The sequence below is a fragment of the Tamandua tetradactyla genome, chromosome 5 (assembly GCF_023851605.1).
Source record: "Tamandua tetradactyla isolate mTamTet1 chromosome 5, mTamTet1.pri, whole genome shotgun sequence".
Classification (NCBI taxonomy): Eukaryota; Metazoa; Chordata; class Mammalia; order Pilosa; family Myrmecophagidae; genus Tamandua; species Tamandua tetradactyla.
This window is the reverse complement of record NC_135331.1, coordinates 114,968,020-114,988,673: the sequence shown is the minus strand read 5'-3', so window position 1 is coordinate 114,988,673 and position 20,654 is coordinate 114,968,020. Positions and strand designations below refer to the sequence as shown.

General features: G+C 36.3%; 1 protein-coding gene across 2 annotated transcripts in view; it reads left to right on the top strand.

The window, feature by feature from the left end:
• COL21A1 (collagen type XXI alpha 1 chain) overlaps positions 1–20,654 on the top strand; it is a 202,356-nt gene that overhangs the window by 96,165 nt on the left and 85,537 nt on the right. Inside the window, exons 8-12 of one of the 2 annotated variants that reach the window (XM_077162122.1) lie at positions 1,370–1,378; positions 1,705–1,788; positions 7,341–7,403; positions 20,067–20,120; positions 20,217–20,270. In XM_077162122.1, coding sequence (XP_077018237.1) covers positions 1,370–1,378; positions 1,705–1,788; positions 7,341–7,403; positions 20,067–20,120; positions 20,217–20,270 — 264 coding nt within the window. Of the gene's footprint in view, positions 1–1,369; positions 1,379–1,704; positions 1,789–7,340; positions 7,404–20,066; positions 20,121–20,216; positions 20,271–20,654 lie in introns of those variants that run through there. The other variant, XM_077162121.1, reaches the window with a different exon arrangement.

The following is a 20,654-nucleotide window of genomic DNA, read 5'->3' as shown; positions in this document are numbered from 1 at the left end:
GCTACTGGAACACAGCTCTACATTTTCAGGCTGTTCCCTTCAGCCTCTTCATTACCTCTTGACTAACAAGGTGATATCTGTTTAATGCGTGATAATAACCTACAGGAAAACCTCTCAACCCTGTTTGGAATCTCTCAGCCATTGACACTTTATTTTGTCTCATTTCACTCTTCCCCCTTTTGGTCAAGAAGTTTTTCTCAATCCCTTGATGCTGAGTATCAGCTCATTCTAGGGGTTTTCTCAATCCCTTGATGAGTCTCAGCTCATTCTATGATTTCTGTCCCACGCTGCCAGGAAGGTCCACATTCCTGGGAGTCATGTCCCACGTAGACAGGGGGAGGGTGGTGAGTTTGCTTTGTGTGTTGGCTGGAGAGAGAGGCCACATCTGAGCAACAAAAGACGTTCTCTTGCGGGTGACTTTTAGGCCTAATTTTAAGTAGGCTTGACCTATCCTCTGTGGGGTTAAGTTTCATGTGAACAAATCCCAAGATTGGGGGCTCAGCCTATAGCTTTGGTTGTCTGCACTGCTTGTGAGAATATCAAGAATTCAATTTGGGGGAGTTGAATTTTCCCCCTTTCTCACCATTCCCCAAAGAGAACTTTGCAAATGCTTTTTTATTCACTGTTCAAATCACTCTGGGATTTATCAGGGCATTACTCTGGACAAACCAACAAAATCTCATGTCCTACTCAAGGTTCCATGTACTTGTGGTGTTCAGTTAAGCTATCTATATAAGTTATATTAGGAAATGCACTAGTGAAAACATAAATTTTGTATCAAATAAACATTTATTGCTTTAGTCTTACACATAAATTAAAATTTTAAAATATTAATTACCATCTATTTTCAGCACCCTGCAGTAATGACATTCCTTTGTTCTTCCTCATGCAAAAACATTTTTAAAATTTGTACATTTAGTCACTATCATTATACACTCTAGGCATTCCTATATTAAGTGTATGAAATTTTAAGGCAGGCAGTTTGTGACTAGTTCAGAGGTGTTTTTTTTTTTTTTTTTTTACTGGTTCTTAAAAGATTTCTAGAAAGTTGAAGAGAACGTATGAATTCCACACTGAGGTTATTTTTGTTCTTGCATGGAGATTATATCAAGGAGGTTTAGCATTTTAATTTTCTCCTTCTGGTCTGAACCTTTATTAATTCCCTTCCTTTGTCTTACTATAAATGTATTAATAATGTATATAAATGAGTAATTTTTAAAGGAATAAATATCAGCAAATGTTTAAGCTCTTGCTAGTTTGGCTACTTCGTGTATCTCTAAAGAGGACAATGAAATATCTGTAAACTAGGAAGATAATGGAAACATTTAATAATAAACATTTGAAAGCAAATTTGTTGTTTTTCTTTCAGAATGGAGAGGTAGGCCTGGATACTGTTATTCTTCTTAAGGTAATATTTGCATTGTGGCACTGTTAAGCTTCCTTCTGTCAACTGTAAGTATATTGGACAAATCAAACCCATTTTATGTAGTTGGAATGTATTCACTGTGTTCATAAAGTTTTTTTGGTGATTTGGAATTTCTTATTAGATTGAATGAAATGAAATGCAAAGTGTAAGATCTCTTTATCTTTTTTACACAAAACTATGGATACTCATATATAAGTGTGTGTGTACTGATATGTACATGTGTGTATATATGTGTGTATTTCTGTATTTGCAGTTTATTTCTGTTTTTGTCTCCGCAGTGCTTAAATGGTCCCAGTGACGTAGGTTCGACTCCAGCTCCATGTGTGTGTCCACCAGGGAAGCCAGGACTGCAAGGCCCCAAAGTAAGTGGTACCTGACGTGCTTGTGGACACAGAGCAGGAGACTGAGGTCTCGATTTAAGTGACATGGCCACTATAATAAATCATGTTCATTTAATAAAATTTTAAAATATCACCTAATTATTTTTTAAAACATTTATAAATATCAGTTAAATAAAAATAATGTCTAATTTGAAGGCAGGCATGATTCCTGAAACAAAAACAGTATTTCTGTATATTGATCACCTATTATTTGACATGACCATAATAATTTTTGAGTATGAATTATAGTGTTCATATTAGACTGATTTTTCTGATTAGTGTTTTAATCGTCGTAACTGAAGCAGTTTTAATGTTTGGCCTGCTGGTCTAGGATTATATGAGTCTTCCTTTCTTTTGTGCATGTTTACCCCTTCTATTTTCATGTGATAATGCATGACCTGCTTCAAGCCTAAATGCTAAAATCAAGAAAGCAAAGCAATTTAAAAAGTGAAAGTGCGCACTTAATGTCTAATTCAAGATAAATCTTTGTTTGGCTTGGAAGTTCACTGCAGTACATCACAATCACATTATTATTGATCACTTTTTGGATTGGATTTAGAAAAGTTAATCCAAGTGTTCTTTATTCTAGGTAACCTAGGGTTATTTAGGATGCCTTGTCATAAAGGAGAATTACCTAGAATTTTTTCAGAGGAAAATATGCTAGGACACTGTGGTATGCTGTAACAGCACACTTCTTTTTAAAACCCACTAATGCCCTTTATTCAACTTGGAATATTATACATGAAAATGATTTGATCTGCAAGAGATATAACGTGGAAATAAGAGTCCCAGGATATCTGACCTTTCAAAGACTAAGAGTGCCTCCCTGACTCTTGAGTCTCAGGCTCAGGCAATTTGAAGGGTCTTAAAGGGGATCTCCACATTTTAAGAGATGCCTGAGGACTCTGATGTTTTCTTGATCCTTCATTAGTTTGCCAAGATGTTTCTTTACTAATTCCTTAGAATATTCTTTGTCTTCTTTGGTGAAGCCTCTACTCTCCAATATTTCCAAGTTTCATGTGTTCCTCATTTTCATTCTCTTTTCTTAGTCATAATTTAGTCCCATTGCCACATACTACTTTAAGTGAAATTTCAGTTTTCCACCAATCTTCAAGTTGGCGTGTCTTCACAATCTGCTTTCCATTTTCTTCAGAAAATCTGGCAGGAGAGCAGGAACACACACACTCACTCTTCCACACTTTTGGGGCTCTTTCCCCTGGAAGTGGTTCCTTACCCAGATCAGGGACCTATATGTGAAAAACAGAATCCCTATCAACATGCAGAGCTGTATTTCCTTTAGAGAATTTCTGAATTAGACAATCGATAGGGTTTTAATTAGTTCAACAGAAACTGAACTGAGCCAGATGAGGCAATTTTATTTTAGATCTCACTGCTATATGCTTTCTGGAAAGTTTCAAAGTTGTCCATCAGACAGAGTCACCTGTAAAGAATATATCTCGTCTTTCTGTTAGGCAGAAATGGAGGCCTGAGAGCTGAGCTTTGATTCATGAGACTGGATAAGTGAGTGGGTGCTTATTTTAAGATAAAGGAAATTATCTGTTTGAAGTACTCTAGAATTCTGAAAAATCTGACAACCACGTCACAAAACAGGGGAAAGTGACTATAGTACCCAGGAGTTAACCTTATCATGGCATTTTAATTCTTTACCAAATGTCAAAAAATATAACTTTCACCAAATTGTGAAGCTCTTGAGGAGTAGCTTATTTGAAATGCCAAACATAGGGATGCTAAATTATAGAGTCTACTGTATTTATATGAGGCCACGACTCTTGTTCATAAAGCGGGTTAAATAGGAACTAAATTGTCCTTTGGAATTCTAGTGTCTAGCATAGTGCTAAACAATAATTTTTGTTTGTTGCCTGAATTATGAAATCAATGAAAAAAATAAAATTTCCTCCTCCCTCCAATTAACCTACATAGAATCTCTCTGATCTACATGAAAGATCTAGGCAATCTCCAATTTACAAGCAGCTCTTTTTTTCAAATGACCCATTTAGGCAACTGGCAGCTTCTTCCCCCATTTCAGGAGCCATCAAACCATTTGTTAGAACCAACCTCCAGGAGAGGATCTTAAATATGAGATCAATTAGTTAGGAAATGAAAGTATTTTTTCATTAAGTAGGAACAATTTGTTAATAACTTCTTTGCTCTGAAATACTTCTGTCTTTTGTACTTTATCCTTATTTGCTGACTTTTACTGCTCCTAATTGGAGATTAATTTGGGCTATCAAAGTATACCCTTTGTAAAATACAAAAGCCTTTGGGAAATATCAGGGACCACTGGGTATTCACAATTTTTTTGTTAATTTGCCTGAACTGAGTGGATTCCTTTTAGTAAGAGGGAGTGGGCAGTTGAGTTCAAGGGAGGGAAGGGTTTGTTTTGGAGAATGGATTAGGTTCTAGGTCAAATACTCCTATGGAGAGCAGAGGGGTATGGCCTGAAGGCATAAGGATTTTGAGAAGACATCTTGGAAACCCAGAGTTCCAAAGATGTTTGCTTTAGATGGGCAATTTAGAAAAAAAAAAGTCAGCTTACTTTGGGAATCCCAAGTTCTTCTTCCTTTGTTCATATTTTTACTATTCAAGAGGCCATATTCAGAGATGGTTTAGCTTAGTCCATGACATTTCCACCCCTGTCAACAACTCAAAAATACTATCCTGTGGCACAGATTCAACTCAACATAAATAAGTATTCCTTTTCAGCAGAGTACATATTTTTTTAATTGAAAATGTGCAAATGTTTCAACGAAATTAGAATTGGAATTTAGTCATAGTTGTATAATAATATGTCATGTATAATTTCATGTGTTTAGAAAAAATTTTTTTCCATGTTATATTTGCTCTCAGTGTTGAGATCTGGTTCTGATCACTCTGTGCATTTCCACATGAACAGGGGTAGTGGTGTCTAGGAACTTGGTCTCTTCAGCCCAACTGGCTGGGATCCAATTCCATCACTACCGTTGCTGTGTGACCTTGGTCAATTTATATAACCTCCCTGGGCCTCAGTTTTCCTATATTTAAAATGGGAATAATAAAAGTACCTACTGCAAAGGATTTGTGAGGATTATGTGATTTAACATATGTGAAATATGATGAGCCTATAAATAGTGGTCAGCCTGTAAAAATACTCAATAAAGGTTGGGTGTCAGCTTTTATTAAAGTAATAAAATAGAATTTTTATTCTAAATGGGCTTTTTATTAAAGTAACAAAATAGAATATTTATTCTAAATGGCCTTATTTCTAGGTAGCAGAACTAGTTAGGTTTTTACTGCATTCATCCAATTTTCTGATAATAATACCAAATCTAACCTGAGTTTTTGCAAATAATGTGGTGAGAGGAATAGACACAAAAAAATAACCAGTAAAATCAACCAGCAATAATAGAATCTGCCATAGAGATTATTTTACCCCTTGGGACCACTGTTACAGTCCTTATAAAGTCACATTGGGTTTATGTTGTGGATAATTTGTCCCTTGAGAATTTAGTTTTGATTAATTAAAAGTATTAGTATGCTTTGTACTTTTATGCAGCATAAAAACATTTGAGTCCCTTTTCTTCTTCTGCCAAAATTTTATTTCAGCCTCATCATAGTAAAGGTTAGACCCTCTCAAGATCCTTTCATGTCCTAGATTTTTCTGATAATTAACACTCTTGAAGAAAAGCAGTCATGAGCAAGAGATGAGAGTTGATTTGAAATAAATCAATCAGCTAGTAATTTGTGATCCCAGAATTGTGCAAAAGAAGCAGAATCTATAACCCCATTCTCAAGGACGCTTCATCCAAATGATGAATGAAGGTAAACCAAGGGAAAACTTTGAGAAGACACTAGTGACAAACAAGTGATCAGTGATGTGGTAGCTGCTATAGCATTTCAGTAGAACGTGATGTCAGAAGAAAATGAAGTAATAAAAAATTGTTAAATTAACTCTTATGTAGAAAATAATAAAATTTTCCTCCTAGGAGAAAGAAAAGATGACGTTTATGGGAAGGCAGCAATTCCAATCTAAATGTGGGTGAAGAATAATGGCAGAGGAGGTTGGAAATTAAAGTAGATCTCTCAAAAACAGAAGAAAGAAATTGTAACTCCCTAGGGACCTGAGATGTTGCTCCTTCACACCTAACTGGCACAGTGGTCCTTGGACTTGAATTGCAATTTATATTTCTTTAACAAGATATTAAATGTTTTCAGCATTTTTCCCTTGGATTTGCAGCTTTTCTTTCTATATCTTAAAAATGTCATTCTCTTCTTTTTCTCAGCCCTTCCTCATACTCAGCTCTGGAGGAGCAGTTCCTAAGTGAAAAGCCCGTCAATTGTTTATTGGCTCCTTAATCGAGTTCACATTGTTCCTTCCATTTCTCCTACAATGTTTCAGGAACACATCTCCCTAGCCAGTAATCTGAAGTGGTATTTCAGACAAGAAAATTTGGCTGTGTAAAATATACTTAACATTGGCATTTGGTTAACATATACTCACAGGGGTCTTGTGTGAATGATTTCTTACTGAAAATAATGAAGAATTCTCGAATTGAAACCAGTTGCCACTCTGTGGGATTTTATTGGTACTGATGGCTGAGACTTCATGGCTTTAAGCAAGATGTCTTACCTCGTGGACAGGAGGGTGGATGGTAGTATTTTTGAAATAAAGTGTTTCTTAGAATTAAATTATAGAACATCCTTACCTCACTCAAAAAAGTTGCTTTAATAGTTTCTTATCATGGGTGATAACCATCTGAATGGTCAGTACTGGCCATTGGGTAATATGCTAGAATTCCATAGAATGTGCCTGGGCTCTTTGAAGGTCTTGGATTTGTGAGGCAGTGGTCATTTTTTCCTTTCTTAAGTAGTATATTCATTCTTGGACTGTGGGGGTTGGGAGAGAGTTCTTCAGCTTAGGCCTCACGCTCATGAAAATGCTCAAATTTTAGAACTTTAACGTTATTTTCAAGTAAGGTTATATGTGTTGACACAGAAACATATTGACAGGATTGAAGGAAAATGTCTATCCACAGCTTTAGACTTAAGTCATGTTGTGTGGCCCATGGAATATTTTTTTAGTAGATATGTGTTGTGTGTTGAATTATATGACATTGGTATCTATGGCATAACATTTAAACTGAAATTAAGTCTAGAAAGTTATAAGCGAAATATTGCTGTCATTAAAACAATATTTGTTATGGCATTTTATAGTTTGTTGAAGACTCTAAACATGTATCATGCCATAGTATGTTGATATCTTGCATCAGTGAAAAGTACTTTACTTATTCTTTGTGTTCTCACAGAAATAAATTACTGTATGTTTTTAATAATATAAAGCCTTAATTTGCTAAGTGTGGACATTTAAAATATCCCATTATTTTAAACTCTACTTTGGGTGTTTTTGGGGGCTTTGTTTTTTTCTATTTAATATACTCAAAGCCTCAAATAATGGAATTAGCGTTGATTGTTATTGGACCCTTACTACATCAGTGTGGTTGGTTGATTTGTTCTGAGAAGTTTGTTTTCCTCCCTAGGGTGACCCTGGACTGCCCGGGAAATCCGGCTACCCTGGACAACCTGGTCAAGATGGTAAGCCTGTGAGTACTGAAAGCTTGGTCATCTCCAGTACTGGGGTTGTAGAATCAACATTCTAGTCACTTTTTAGGTATCTTATATCAAGATTGTACTCTTTGCTACATTTTAACAATTGTCTAGGACATTCTAAATCTCCTGAAAGGCTGAGTTCAGAAATCCTTTTATCTTTCCCTTTCCTGTCTAGGAACTTTCCACTTCAACATGCTATTTAAGGGTATGATTTTCCTATGACTATATGTATTGGGCTGTCCTCATAATCTGACCTTACAGTATCCTAAGCAATTATTTTCAGGTAAGTCACCTGTTAAGATGATAGCATCTCTTAAAAACTTTTTCTGTCCAGGAACATTAACTCTTCCCATTCATTATGTGAAGGAGTGGATGGGGGTTTTGTTGTGAGTCATAATATTCAAAGAATGAAAGAGCCATGCACCTAATGTTAAATCATCAATACCTCAATCCTCAGGGTAGAAGAGGAGCTGGTTAAGACCCTGAGAGAGGTTTGTTGACAAACTTAACTGCCCTTCCCCCAAAAAACAAACAAACGAAATAAATAACTGGCCAACTTCTGAAGACATACTATGTACTGAAGCCTTTCTTTTATACCAGTATTGTGTGGGAAGGAATTAGGTATATAGGTGAACCCTCTAGAGAGAGATTATCAAAGAAGAGAGCTTGAAAGAGTTACAAGATGGCAGCCAACTGGAGCTACAGAGAGCTGAGGAGCTGCTGGAAGACTGGGGCAGTGCTGCTCAGCTCAGCTGACTCTCTGGGATTCATTCTAAGTGTAATGGCAATCTATTTGGGGATTTTGAGCAAGGAAGTAATGGTTTACAATTTAGGAGTGTAACTGTGGATGCTGTATAGAAAGTAGATTATATGGGGCAAGAATGGAATCAGGAAAATCACATGGATATTATTTCCAGATTCTAAGTGAAAGGTAAGAGTGGCTTGGACTAGAGTGGTGTGGTAGAAAAGCTAGAATTGGTCAGAGTCTAAATTATTTTTAATGTAAAGATGAACAGATTTGCTAACAGATTAGATGAGGGGTATGAGCAAAAAAGAGAGGAGTCAAGGATAACTCCAAGGTTTTTGTCTTGAGCAACTAGGTGAATTTGGTACCATTTATTTAACTGGGCAATTCCAGGGAACACAGGTTTTTGTAGGGGGAATTGATATTGTTTTTTGGACATGTAGAATGTTGGAGATAGAAAATCTAAAGTTTGGGGGAATGTTTGAGAATGAGAATGTACAGTTGGGACTCATTAGGATGTAGACCAAAAGCCATGAGAGCAAATGAGAGCTTTTAGGGAGTGACTATTGGTAAATAGAGAAGAGAAGGGGGACCTGAAGTAAGCCTTAGGCCCTCTTATTGAGCAAAAAAAAAAAAAAGAGCAAGAATATCCAACCAAGGAAATTGGAAAGGATTGACAAGTGATATAGGACGAAAACCAGGCTTAACAGAAGCCAAATGAAGAAAACATTGCTAAAATGGAGAAAAATGAGGGCTGTGACTGGACCATTGGCTTTGCTACATGGCGGTCACTGAAGACAGTGATAAACAGGATTTCAGGGCAGATGATTATAAGAGATGGATTGAAATGGGTAGAGAGTTGTAGATAAGAAAATGGTGACTGAATACAGATGCCTTTTCTAAGGGATAGAAAGAGGAGCAGAGAATTGGAGCAGTAGCATGAGAGGGATATGGGATAAAAGGAATGTTTTTTTTAAGATGGTATATAATGTAACATGTTTGTATGCTACTGAAAATGATGCAGAGGGTAAGGAAAAATTTATGATTTAGAAAATAGGGCATATTTGGAAGATAATAATCCTTGGGTAGGTGGGAAGAAACTGTTTCCAGTTTACAAGGGGATTGGCCTGGATAGGAGTGTGGGCATTTAAACCTTTGTATGGGAGGGAGGGCCAAGCCCATAGTTCCAGAGGCAATCATGTGTAGTTGGAGGGAAGAGGATGAGAAAAATTGTCATCAGAGTGCTTCTATTTGAATAAAATTGAACGAATAGACCATAAACCTAATATCTCTCCTTTTTGTTTTATCTTCAGTTCCAATTATGTGCAATCATTTGCCTTGTAGTTTCTCTCATAACCTTTTCTTCCCTCAGTTTAACCGTATGGTATTCTATGAAGTTTTTTTTTTTGCACCCTTACTGCAAGTCCTTAATCCCACGGAAGAGTAACTGCCCCGAGGGCAGTGGGTGAGATGATTTTTATAAATGTGAGCCCTCTGCCTGGACACCCCTTCTCTGGGGCCAACCTTTCTCTTGCAGGCAGCCGCAGCACTGCATCAACTCTACAGCAGATATACTTCCCAGGCTGAGATGTCCCCTAGTACCTCATGACAGCCTGGAGCTCACCGGTATTATATTCAGGCCTTTGTATTTTTCAGTGCTGAAAAATCCTGGATAATGTTTGGAGACAAGTTCTGGCTGGACTTCCATAAGCTATCAGCCCTTAGTTTGCTTTTTTGTGGCTTAAGATCTTGCCATGAATAAGTAACAGACGTTAGTCTGAATAATAATCATGGCTATTACTTAGTGACTCTGATTTGAGTAGTTATAATAGACTTACTGCCTTATCTCATTCAGCACATATATATGTGTTTGATTTATGTGTATATGATTTTGTGTATATATAGCTATAGATGTGCAGATCTGTGAGCAAAAGAACAAACCAACTTTTCTTGGAAAAATAATGCCCCCCCCAACCTGTGAATGGTATCTTACATGGCAAAGCGGATTTTGCAGATGTGATGAAGTCAAGGATATTGAAATGGGGAGATTATCCTGGATTATCTAGATGGGCCCAGGGCAGTCCTTACAAGAGGGAGGTCAGAGGGTCAGAGTCAGAGCAGATGTGCCAATGGAAGCAGAGATCAGAGTGATGAGGCTGTGAACCAAAGAATATGGGCAGCCTCTAGAAGCTGGAAAAGACAGCAATAGATTCTTTCTTCCAGAGAGTGCTTCCAGAAGGAACACAGCCCTGCTAACACTTTGATTTCAGTCCCCTAAGGCCCATTTCAGACTTCTAACCTCCAGAACTATAAGATAATAGATTTGCATTGTTTTAAGCCACTAAGTTTGTACAACAGCAATTGGAAACTAATACATCAATCCAACTATTTACCAAAGGTGTGACTTTTCTGAAATGTCCTTCCCCCACCTCCGTTTTTTTCCTCTGCAGGAGATGTGATGATGGGTGGCCAGGCAGGAAAAGAAAGTGAGCCTGGGAGCCAGAACAGCTGAGGGTCATTAGTATGTCCAAGGCCAGCACACTGAGGGAGTGGGAAGGTGTGGGTGGAGCCTCTGGCTGGCTATTGAAGCCATCTGGACCAAGGAAACTTGGATGGAACAATTCAAAGGGAATTCTGCTTTGTTTGGATTTGGTTCTGTGCAATCCCCTTAATAAGCAATTTGAGTCTCTTTCACAGTATAACTAGGCCAACTCAGCTGAAGCTTTAAATAGGATATTATTCCACTCTGGAGACATACTAATTTTCATAAGAAAAATGCCTTCAACCAAATTTAAAGAGTTGTTTCAAATCTTTCCACTTATTTCTCATTTCTCTATCAGTTAAGTAATTTCTATCAGCACAATGTCTGACTATATTACTATTTTTTTGCTTTTCCAATATTTTATTATGAAAATTTAGAAACTGTAACAAATTTGAGGGAGTTTTTCAGTGAACTCTTTTATAACCACTAGCTAGATTCTATAGTTAACTTTTTAGTATACTTGCATTTTTACATAATACAGTCATCCCTCTATCCATTCATCAATACAACTAATTTTTATGCATTTCAAAAGAATTTTAGACATCAATATCCTTTCCCCTAAATGCTTCAGCATGCATGTAATTAGCAGCATTCTTTGTTTTTAATATTCTTTTTTATTTTTAATGTAAAATATACATACTTGGAATATACAGCTCTTAGGGGACATTAAATGAGTTTTGAAAAATGCACATAGCTATGTAATTTAAATGCCAACAAGATGTAGAACTTTATCATCAGCCAAGAAAGTTCCTTCATGCCTCTTCCCAAACAATCACTGCTACCACACCCCCAGCCCTTCTGCAAGAGGTAAGCACTTTTGATTTTTTCTGTCATAGATTAGATTGGCCTACTCTAGAATGTCATATCAATTGAATCATAAATTATATACTCTTTCATGTCTGGCTTCCATCACATCTGCCACTGTTTTTTGAGATTTATCAAATCCTTTCACATCTTTTTCATTGCTGTATCAGTTAAATAATTTCTATCAGCATAATAATTCTATTACTATTTTACTATTATTAAAAGATAGAGTGGACATATAAATATCCTGTTAAGTAATTCAGAGTGCTACAACTATTTAAGGCAGTAATCTGATATGGCATTGATTCAAAAGAAGGCCATATGTGGAAATATACATTAGGACTAACTTATGATTATATAGAAGTTTATATTTTTATAAAATGCATATTTTATATATTTTATAAAATATAAAATATTTTCTTGTTTGAGTCACCATTAATTACTCTTCGTGAACCAAAGCTCTCTACTAAACAAAAGCCCTAGTTGGCTATTGGAAGGATCTGGGGCTGTTTTGCCCTCCCTGTAGAGAAGTTGTCTTTCTTTTCTGGGCCTCAGTTTCTCAATCTGGAAAATGAGAAAATGGTGCCAGATAAGGCTGGAATTCTCTCCTACTGATTTTCATCATATTTGCTAAGAAATAAAGGTAGCACTAGACCAAGATGTGGAATTCTGGGGATGATCTTCCATAGTTATGGTTTTAAGAAGTGAGTTGGAAAACTGGCCATGCACAGCAACCACTAGACAAGAGAGGGGATTGGTGGAGTCACATTCAGTGACTCAGTACCTCCTCAGCTCCCAACTCTTTCATGTTCCATCATGTAGTCAAGAGACACCAGAAAGGAGTCAGCTTTCTACAGAGAGTTTAGCCTTATATAAGTGGTATTCAGTACAGTTGGGGGAATTTCAAAGTTATTACATTATTTTATCAAAGTACAAAATATAAAGCATTGTGGGGCAGGTTAGTAGATGATGAAGTTGGGTAGGGAGGAGAGAAAAGGGAGGGAAGATGGAGAAGAGATCTTTAGCCCTTTGTGATGACCTTGGCTTTCAGTTGGTGTGATCTGGGGTGCCACTGGAGGGTTTTGAGTAAAGAAGTGACCTGATGTATTTTCTTCTAATTACTCTGGCTTCTGGGTTGAGGATAGGTTGATAAGGGCAAAAGCAGGGGCAGCCATCAGGAGGCTCTTGCAGTAAGCCTGGAGAGAGTTGACTGTGGTTAAGATCAGGATGGTAGTAGCCAGGTGAAAAGAACGACTTATATCTCTGGGATACTTTGCAGTTAGAACCAATAGTATTTGCTGATGTTTTGGATGTGACTTTGAATAAGAGATAAGTCAAAAGGGAGTCTAACGAGATGTGAAAGATTGGAGGAAGGAAATCGGGTATTTGTTTTGATGTTAAATTTATGTTAGACATTTACCTAGAAATTGTGCATGGGCAGTTGGATAGATGTCTGAAATTCAATTTACAATTGAATTCTCATTTTACAATGTAATTTGCCCATTTTTCTATAGAGGTATTGGTATTTTTTATATTGATAAATAAGTATTAATCCTTTATATGTATGTTGTTAATGTTTCTCCTGATTATTCATTTAGTTATAATTTTGTTTTTAATTTTAGAAATGCAAAATTTTCCGAGAATCAAATATTTTTCTCTTATTTTTTTCCCAGTGATTTTTTTTGAGTGTTAGATATGCTTCTATATGTTCATTTACTTTATTATGATTTTAAAGAACTTTTAACTCTTGATTTCATTTGAAATTGCTCTTGGTATTTAAAGGGACATGAACATCCAAAAAAGATTTGGAGAGCTTAGAGAATGGGTTATTATAGCATAGTGAAATAGAACTAGGGTAAATAAAAACATTTAACCTTAGGGAAAAAGGGATCAAGATATTTAATGGGGTTGCCTAAAAATCTGATGCAAATTTTGCAATTATTAGTAAATGTGTAACGTCTATATTGAGAAAGATAACAAACTTGCTTCTGGAGAATCGGATTTGGTTTAGTGTACTGTACTTTAGAGATGCATAGGAACTGGAATTCACCAAAGAGTTACCAGAAGAGTGTGAGAACTCATAATGCACCCTATGAGGGAGGATTTACTGATATTTGAGAATGTGATCCAAAAAGATGTTATCTTCACACATTCAAAAATAATGAGATAGATGAGGAGGAAAGGAAAGAAAACTAGCACATATGTCAGCAGAGTAACTTGACAGGGGGTGAATAATTAGTAGTAAAACAAGTAGAACCCCTGAGACAAGTTTGTCTATGCTTTCCTCCTTTCAGACCATAAACTGAATATGGTGCCAATTGTAGACTCATAAATTGAAGAGCTGTGGGGAATTTGTGGCTGAGGGCCATGAAGATTAAAGAATTGGAAAATGAGATACATTAAGATAAACGCTGAAGAAAAGGCTATTATTTAGTTCTGAGAAGAGAATTCCATCAGGCATTTAATTATTGAGTGTATGAAATATCTTTCTAGAGAAAGCAGTTTCTATCTGAACTCTTAATTCTCTTCATCTGGGTTCCTTAGCAAAAATTTCTCTCTCTATTTCTCCCCCTGCCATCATACAAGCATACACACACAAACACACACACACACATACCCCTTATAGATTCTTAATGGTAAATGAAAATATGGCCCATTTGCTTAGAATGAACTGTCCTACCCTAGGGCAAGTTCTCTTCTTTTCCTGTAATAAAATGTTACTTAAAGTTATTTCTTCTACAAACTTTTCCTAGACAATTTTTAACTGACTAGATACTTAATTTTTCTCCAACACTCTTATGTAGATCTCTTACGTGGATCTTCCGTGTTCATTTCATTTGTTTCTTAAATGGAAACTAATAGGTGTTTTATCTATTTATGCAATAGTGTTTGTACACGTAATGTCAGGTGGGTAATGCTATGGTGAAAAATCCAGCAGGAAAGCAAGAGAAAGAATGAGGTTAACTAATTTATTGATCACCTCCCTTTTAATATTAAAATGCATAATTAGAGATTTAAGTTGGGAAGTAAGAATTACTAAAAATTAAAAAGTTGTGCATTCTCCTTTCAAATTAAACTCAATAACTTTGGGTCACCTTACTCGAGCAATGGAGGCAACCTACCTGAGTTTGATTAAATTCTATAAATCTAAGACTCTAGCTGTATTTATAGAGGTGATTTGTGAAAGATATGTTGTGTCATTCATGCACTTAGTGGGTGGCACATTATTATTGGAAACTGGATGATGCTTTGTATTTATCACCAATCCACCTTTCTCTAAGGAAAGGCAAGGGGACAGATTTAAATTAATTTCATTTATAGTGAATACAGTTCATTTTAATTTGAAGTAGAAATTTTCTTTTTTTTCATGGCAGGATAAAACTGCTCATTTTCAAATATGAATTGTTTGTATAAGTTAATAAAATGGTTCTTTTATTTTTGTGCTGCTTTGTATCTTACAATCAAAATTAATCTTCATTTTCCTCCAGAGTTCCCTCCTTCAGTCAGTGTTATTATTACCCATCACTCTGCATAATCCAGAAACCTGAGCATCATCCCACAGATCCAATTTCTTCACATCTCTTATCCCATCATCAGTTCATACTAACTGTGCATGGACCAGACTCACACTCCATCTACCATTTCCTCTTCCTGCCAGGAACCTCCCACCTGGTCACTGTATTTTCCCTTGCCCCTCTAATATATCCTCTGGAGTGCAGCAAGTGATTTTTTCGAAGTTCAAATATGATTTTGTGACCCTCTGGTTTAAAGACTTCAAGGGCTCAGATAAAGATCCTTCACCAGATTCATAATCCCTGCACATCTCTCTGGTTGACTCCCCAGCCTTGTTTTGCAGAATGCTTTCCCTGGCTCTCTCTTCTTTCAGCTCCATGAATATGGCTCTTTCTGTCCTGCTCCATGGCATAGTGAAAGGCTTCCTCTGCACACATTGTGCTTTGTTTAGTATTCCTTTGAGCTTACCTCCTAGGAAATCTTTCCCTGACTTCCTATTCTTCACCTCCTATAGCATAATAGTTCCTTCTTAGAAGTTAGCACAGGGGTCATATTACATTTAATGTGGCCTATTAATCAAGTAATCTGTGCAATTGGTTAAAGCATATATATTACTTGTCTAATAGGTGGGATGCATAGCAAAAAACTAGCTCCTATATTAATTATACATGGAAACAGGTTTATGAATTTTCTTGGAATTTAATTGTACAGAACTTTAAAGTCTGCCAGCTACTAGAAGAATCTACAGTGGATATTGAAAGTACACATATGATTTTGGTTACCTAGTTACTCTGTCTGTGTACTTAAGAATGTCTATTGGAATTAAACTTTGAGGAAAATTATGTAATAGAATAAATTTTAAATAAATCACATTCCTACATTTTAAAAATAAGGACAACACCCAAAATAATTTCTTTGACTTTTAGCCTCATTTTTAAGATTTGGGTATTTAAAGGAAACAAATTTCCCTATGCTTCTCACTTCTTTGAAAAAATATATATTTGCATTGGCAGAATATTTTTATGGCCTGATTAGAATTGAGTTCAGAAGAGATTGTGACCTTTACACATTTGAGGATTTTATTTGTTTAATTTCCATTTCCAATGCTATATATCTTTCCTGGAGCATTGAAACTATGAATCATGGAGGAAAATGAAGTTGATTCTGTATTCTTTCCTTCAGCCCTGCAATTTGGCAGTGAAAATATTTTTTTCCCTTGAAGTGACTCATTTACAAAGACGCTTTCTGTGAACATGGGAAATACTTTAAATACTGTCAGAAATCTTGTGTATGGGAATGGAGTGAATATTTGGACCTGCTAATAGTTGCAAAATGATAAAACTCATGTTGAACAGTATTGACGAGTCAATGGTCATGTGAACATTACAGTTCTACAATTTAATGTAGAAACTTGTGTAGTGAGAAAACTATAAGCTCAGTAAAGCTATATGAGAAGTTTATTGCTTTTCCTGTCTTAGAGGATTTTTCTTCTTTCAGTGTACCCTGATATGAGTCAACCAGTGTTTTATTTCTGGCTTCTCTTGGAAATTGTTTTGTGTTGTAATATCCCTCCCTTAACCTTTATTTTCCTGATTTTTAGTCCAAAATTTGTTTTTCTGAATTTCATCCAGTTTCTTCTGGTGATTTGCCCTAGGAATCCCCTGCCTGGATGTGGTTTTGGTTTTTCTTTATTGTGTTACTAAGCATATTTCTTCTAGATTCTAAAATAATTTTTGAATTTCTTTCTGCAACTAAGTTTTTAAGAATGCATCTCATTGTAAGCTTAGAAATATATATCTGGTTCTCATATTTGGGAAGCATTTATTATTCCTGTGTTGCCATTCCTTCAAAGATGAAACAAAGAGGGCCATTATAGAATACCACTGAGGCCATGTTCATGCGTGTAGCATTAGATCTGTATGAATGTTGAAAAGGATTAAATAATGATGGTGAATAAATCTGCCATTCCCAGTGCACTAGTGGTGGCTGTAAAGACTTTGTAGTAACATTTTGCAGAAAGGTTCCAGTCATTTTATAAAATCAGTTGTCACTGAGTCTGAAGTAAAGAAAGAAGTTTGTATTTATTCAGTTTCTAACATCTGCCAAACATGGCCTGTGACTCCCTTGGCTTCTCAGAAGTGAAGTGGGTATCATTATCCAAGTTTTATAGCAAGAAACTGAGGCTTTGTTAGGCAAAGTGACTTAGCCAAAATCCCATAGTTAAAGGGAGGAGCAAACACACAGGCCAAGGTCTTTTCCGATTATAAAATTCATTGTCTTTCCATTTCTCTGTGTTGCCTCTCAGGATTTGGGGATTTGATTCTCCATCTGAGGTCACATTATGAGTCAGAGGTGAACTGGGAACACATTCGAGGATATCTCTATATTGTTTTAATTCTTTAAAATGTAGTGTGCCCCCTAAAACGAATGTACCACTTTAGCTTTCCTTTTTTGAAAAGCAGAGACAGCACAGTAGCTGCTGCTTCTTTTTGATCTTCTACAAAAGATTGATTTTCTAAAAAGGAGAAAAAGAACTAATCAAGCAGATATCACACTTTTGACTTTTGATAAAACATGAAAGCAAAATACTTTATTAAATATGAACTTAGATGACAGACCATTTTGATCAATAGCCAATTTTCATGGTAACTTTGTTTTGAGGAATTTTACAAACATTCCTTTCCTCAGGGCACTTGAAAATCTAAACGATTTAAAAATAGTCTGTAAGAACGGTTTTCTTTGAATCTGCTTAGCCATCTTGGATCTGATCACCCATAAAGCACTTTCTGTGTGAGGATATTTCCGCTGACTCTGCCACTTTTCCTAATTACGCAACTTTGGGCAAGTTACTTAATGTATCTGTGCTTCAGGTTTTTCATCCCAAAATGGGGACAATGCGAAATCCACTTCAGAGGTGAAGATTAAGTACATCGATATATGCATTGTACCTAATCCAGAATGTGATAAGTATTGTAAAAATTATTGTTATTATTAGTTTCACAATTACAATAGCCTGTTGTAAATTATGTCAGACTAATCTGAGAACATGTACATGAGTTTGAAGGATTGGAAGGATATGCTAGTGGTGGAATTTGTAAGTAATCTAACTCTGCTTGGGCTTACATGAGCAGTGACAGAGTTGAGATTCAATTCTGGGTCTCTTTAATGTCAAAGTTGTTGAGGAAAGGAGATTCAGTTATGTCTAGAATGGTGGAGAGATAGGACTGGTAAGCTCTAGGTAGATTCTTTTTTCTTTTGGCTCATCTTGAGAACATGAACCTAATGATATTATTAAAAGTTTCAGTTGGCTGTTTGAAACTGCATAAATGTGAGCATGGTTCCTTTTGGGAAAGAGAATTTGTGCAGTGCAGTATGTATGACATGAAGGTGAGTTCTTCTAATGTCCAATCAATAAAAAATGTGCCAAACACTTTGTTCAATGCTAGAAATACAGAAATGATGTAAACTTGGTCCCTGATCTCCAGGTGGCATAGAATCTAGTGATACAGTGACAGGGCCAAGTCAGAGAATGCATGATGGGTTTGAAAATTTTAGTGTGTTTTTTTTTTTTATTGCATAGAATATGGGGAAGTTGGTTATGTGTCTCATTGCTCACAGTGAGATGAAAATGTTTAACAACTGGGAAAAAGATCTCAGAAAAGAGAGCAGTTTGGCATGAGAATTCATGGAAAAGGCATAATGATGCACTTTGTGAAGAACTAAAAGGGGTATGAAGGCAAGGATGATGGTTAGTGATAGAAATTGTTCTGTCTGAACTCTGGGAAACTGAGAGAATTTTACAAAATAAGAAACATAGGTTCACGTAAAAGGTTAAGAACAACCCCCTAAAATTGATATTCCTGAAGTAATCATGCAGTAAAGAAGAATTAGGAAAGAGTATTAGAAAGAATATCTGAAAATGTGGTTAACACAGGAAATCATGATGCCTCTAAAATTATTATTAGAAAATATACCGACAAATGAGTGGGTGAATATGAAGGCCAATGCAGACCCCCATGCATAGTCACATGGAAAAGAGACTTTTAAGTTCAAGAATGATGTTGTGAGCAGAAACTGGAATGAGATCTGTGATAGGCGGACAGCAGAGCCTGTCCTCAAACAATGACGTTTGAAAAAGATGGAACCTGAATAGAGAGTGGTCAATAGGTTTGCAAGGACTGCAAGTTCCTAGGCACCCTGGTGTTGGCTTTGGGAAACCCAAAGAAATGTTCAGGGCCTGCAGGTTTCTGTGGAGCCTTTTGTTGCTTTATGCTGCATGAAGAATGAATTTTTTCTCTCTGTTTACAAAAGTTGTGCTGTTTTACAGAGGGCCCAGTGTCTGGAGGGATGTGGTGAGAAGCAGTGAGGGAAGATGGTGACCCCCATGTCCCAGGCAGCTCAGCCTTGGAAGGCGAATGTATCATAGCTTGATGGTTTTCACGTCCTGGGATTTAACGTCAGCAGCTTTCTATAATGAGCAGCCTAATGTTTGTTATAGACTTAATCTGAAGAATAGAATTTAGGAAGCTTTAATTTATTCCAGAGGTGAACTCTGATGGCCATTAATTAGGTAGTTTGAAAATGTTTTACATTTGCTTAATCCTCTAAATCTTCTTAGGTGTTGTTCTCTTGTCTTGAATATATCCCTGATGTGAAGAACATTTCTTTGGGAGCTGTTAGTATTGGCTTGGTATTCCATCCCCAAACATTCCTTTTTTTTTTTTTTTTTTAGCATGGGCAGGCACTGGGAACTGAACCTGGGTCTCCATCATGGCAGGCAAGAACTCTGTCTGCAGAGCCGCCATGGTCCGCCACAAAAACATTCCTTTTTAACATAAGTATTTCTGGATAGTTTATTAGTCAAAGATAATTAGGATCTTTTTCCTGAGGTTCTTATTAAGCATTTGATGCTTTGTTGGTTTGATTTCTTTAACAGTCACTAAGTTAAGTCTTTGATATAAGAAACCTGAGAAAGAAATGGATTCTGAAATGAAAGGCTGCTCTTTGTGCCTAGGCTGAACTATTAATTGCTTCTTGTTTCTTTTTCTTTAGGGATATCAGGGAATCACAGGATCGCCAGGTATTCCAGGATCTCCAGGAATACAAGTATGTGACCTGTTAATATACATTTTAGAGATATTATTTCTAGTGAACTTCCACACACAAAAAAAATAACAGAATTTTATTTTGTGGTTAATTTAGGGAGCTCGAGGACCACCAGGTTACAAAGGAGAACCAGGGAGAGATGGTGAAAAGGTAAAATACACAACAAAAATGTGAACAAGTGTTTTTGGTCATTCAGAGGAAACAGGGATGTTACCTACAATAGGTCCTGCTTAACATGTTCACCTTGATGAATCCCAAGATTTTTGGCTTCAGAAAAGTGCCAATTTTTGATCAATGAATCAAAAATTTTTGATCAATAAATCAAAAATTTATTTTTTAATCAATAAATCTCAGGAGGTTTTTATTGCTAGATGAATGACTGTCAGATGGCACAGACATTGCCATTTCCCTGACCTCATGTCCTCTTCCTGTGGTTAAGCTCCATGGGTTGTTTTACTATGTCAGCCTCTGATGGCCAGATGCTCATATGTCCATCTCTACAACAGATATCTATGTGACGGAAAGCCTTAAGGC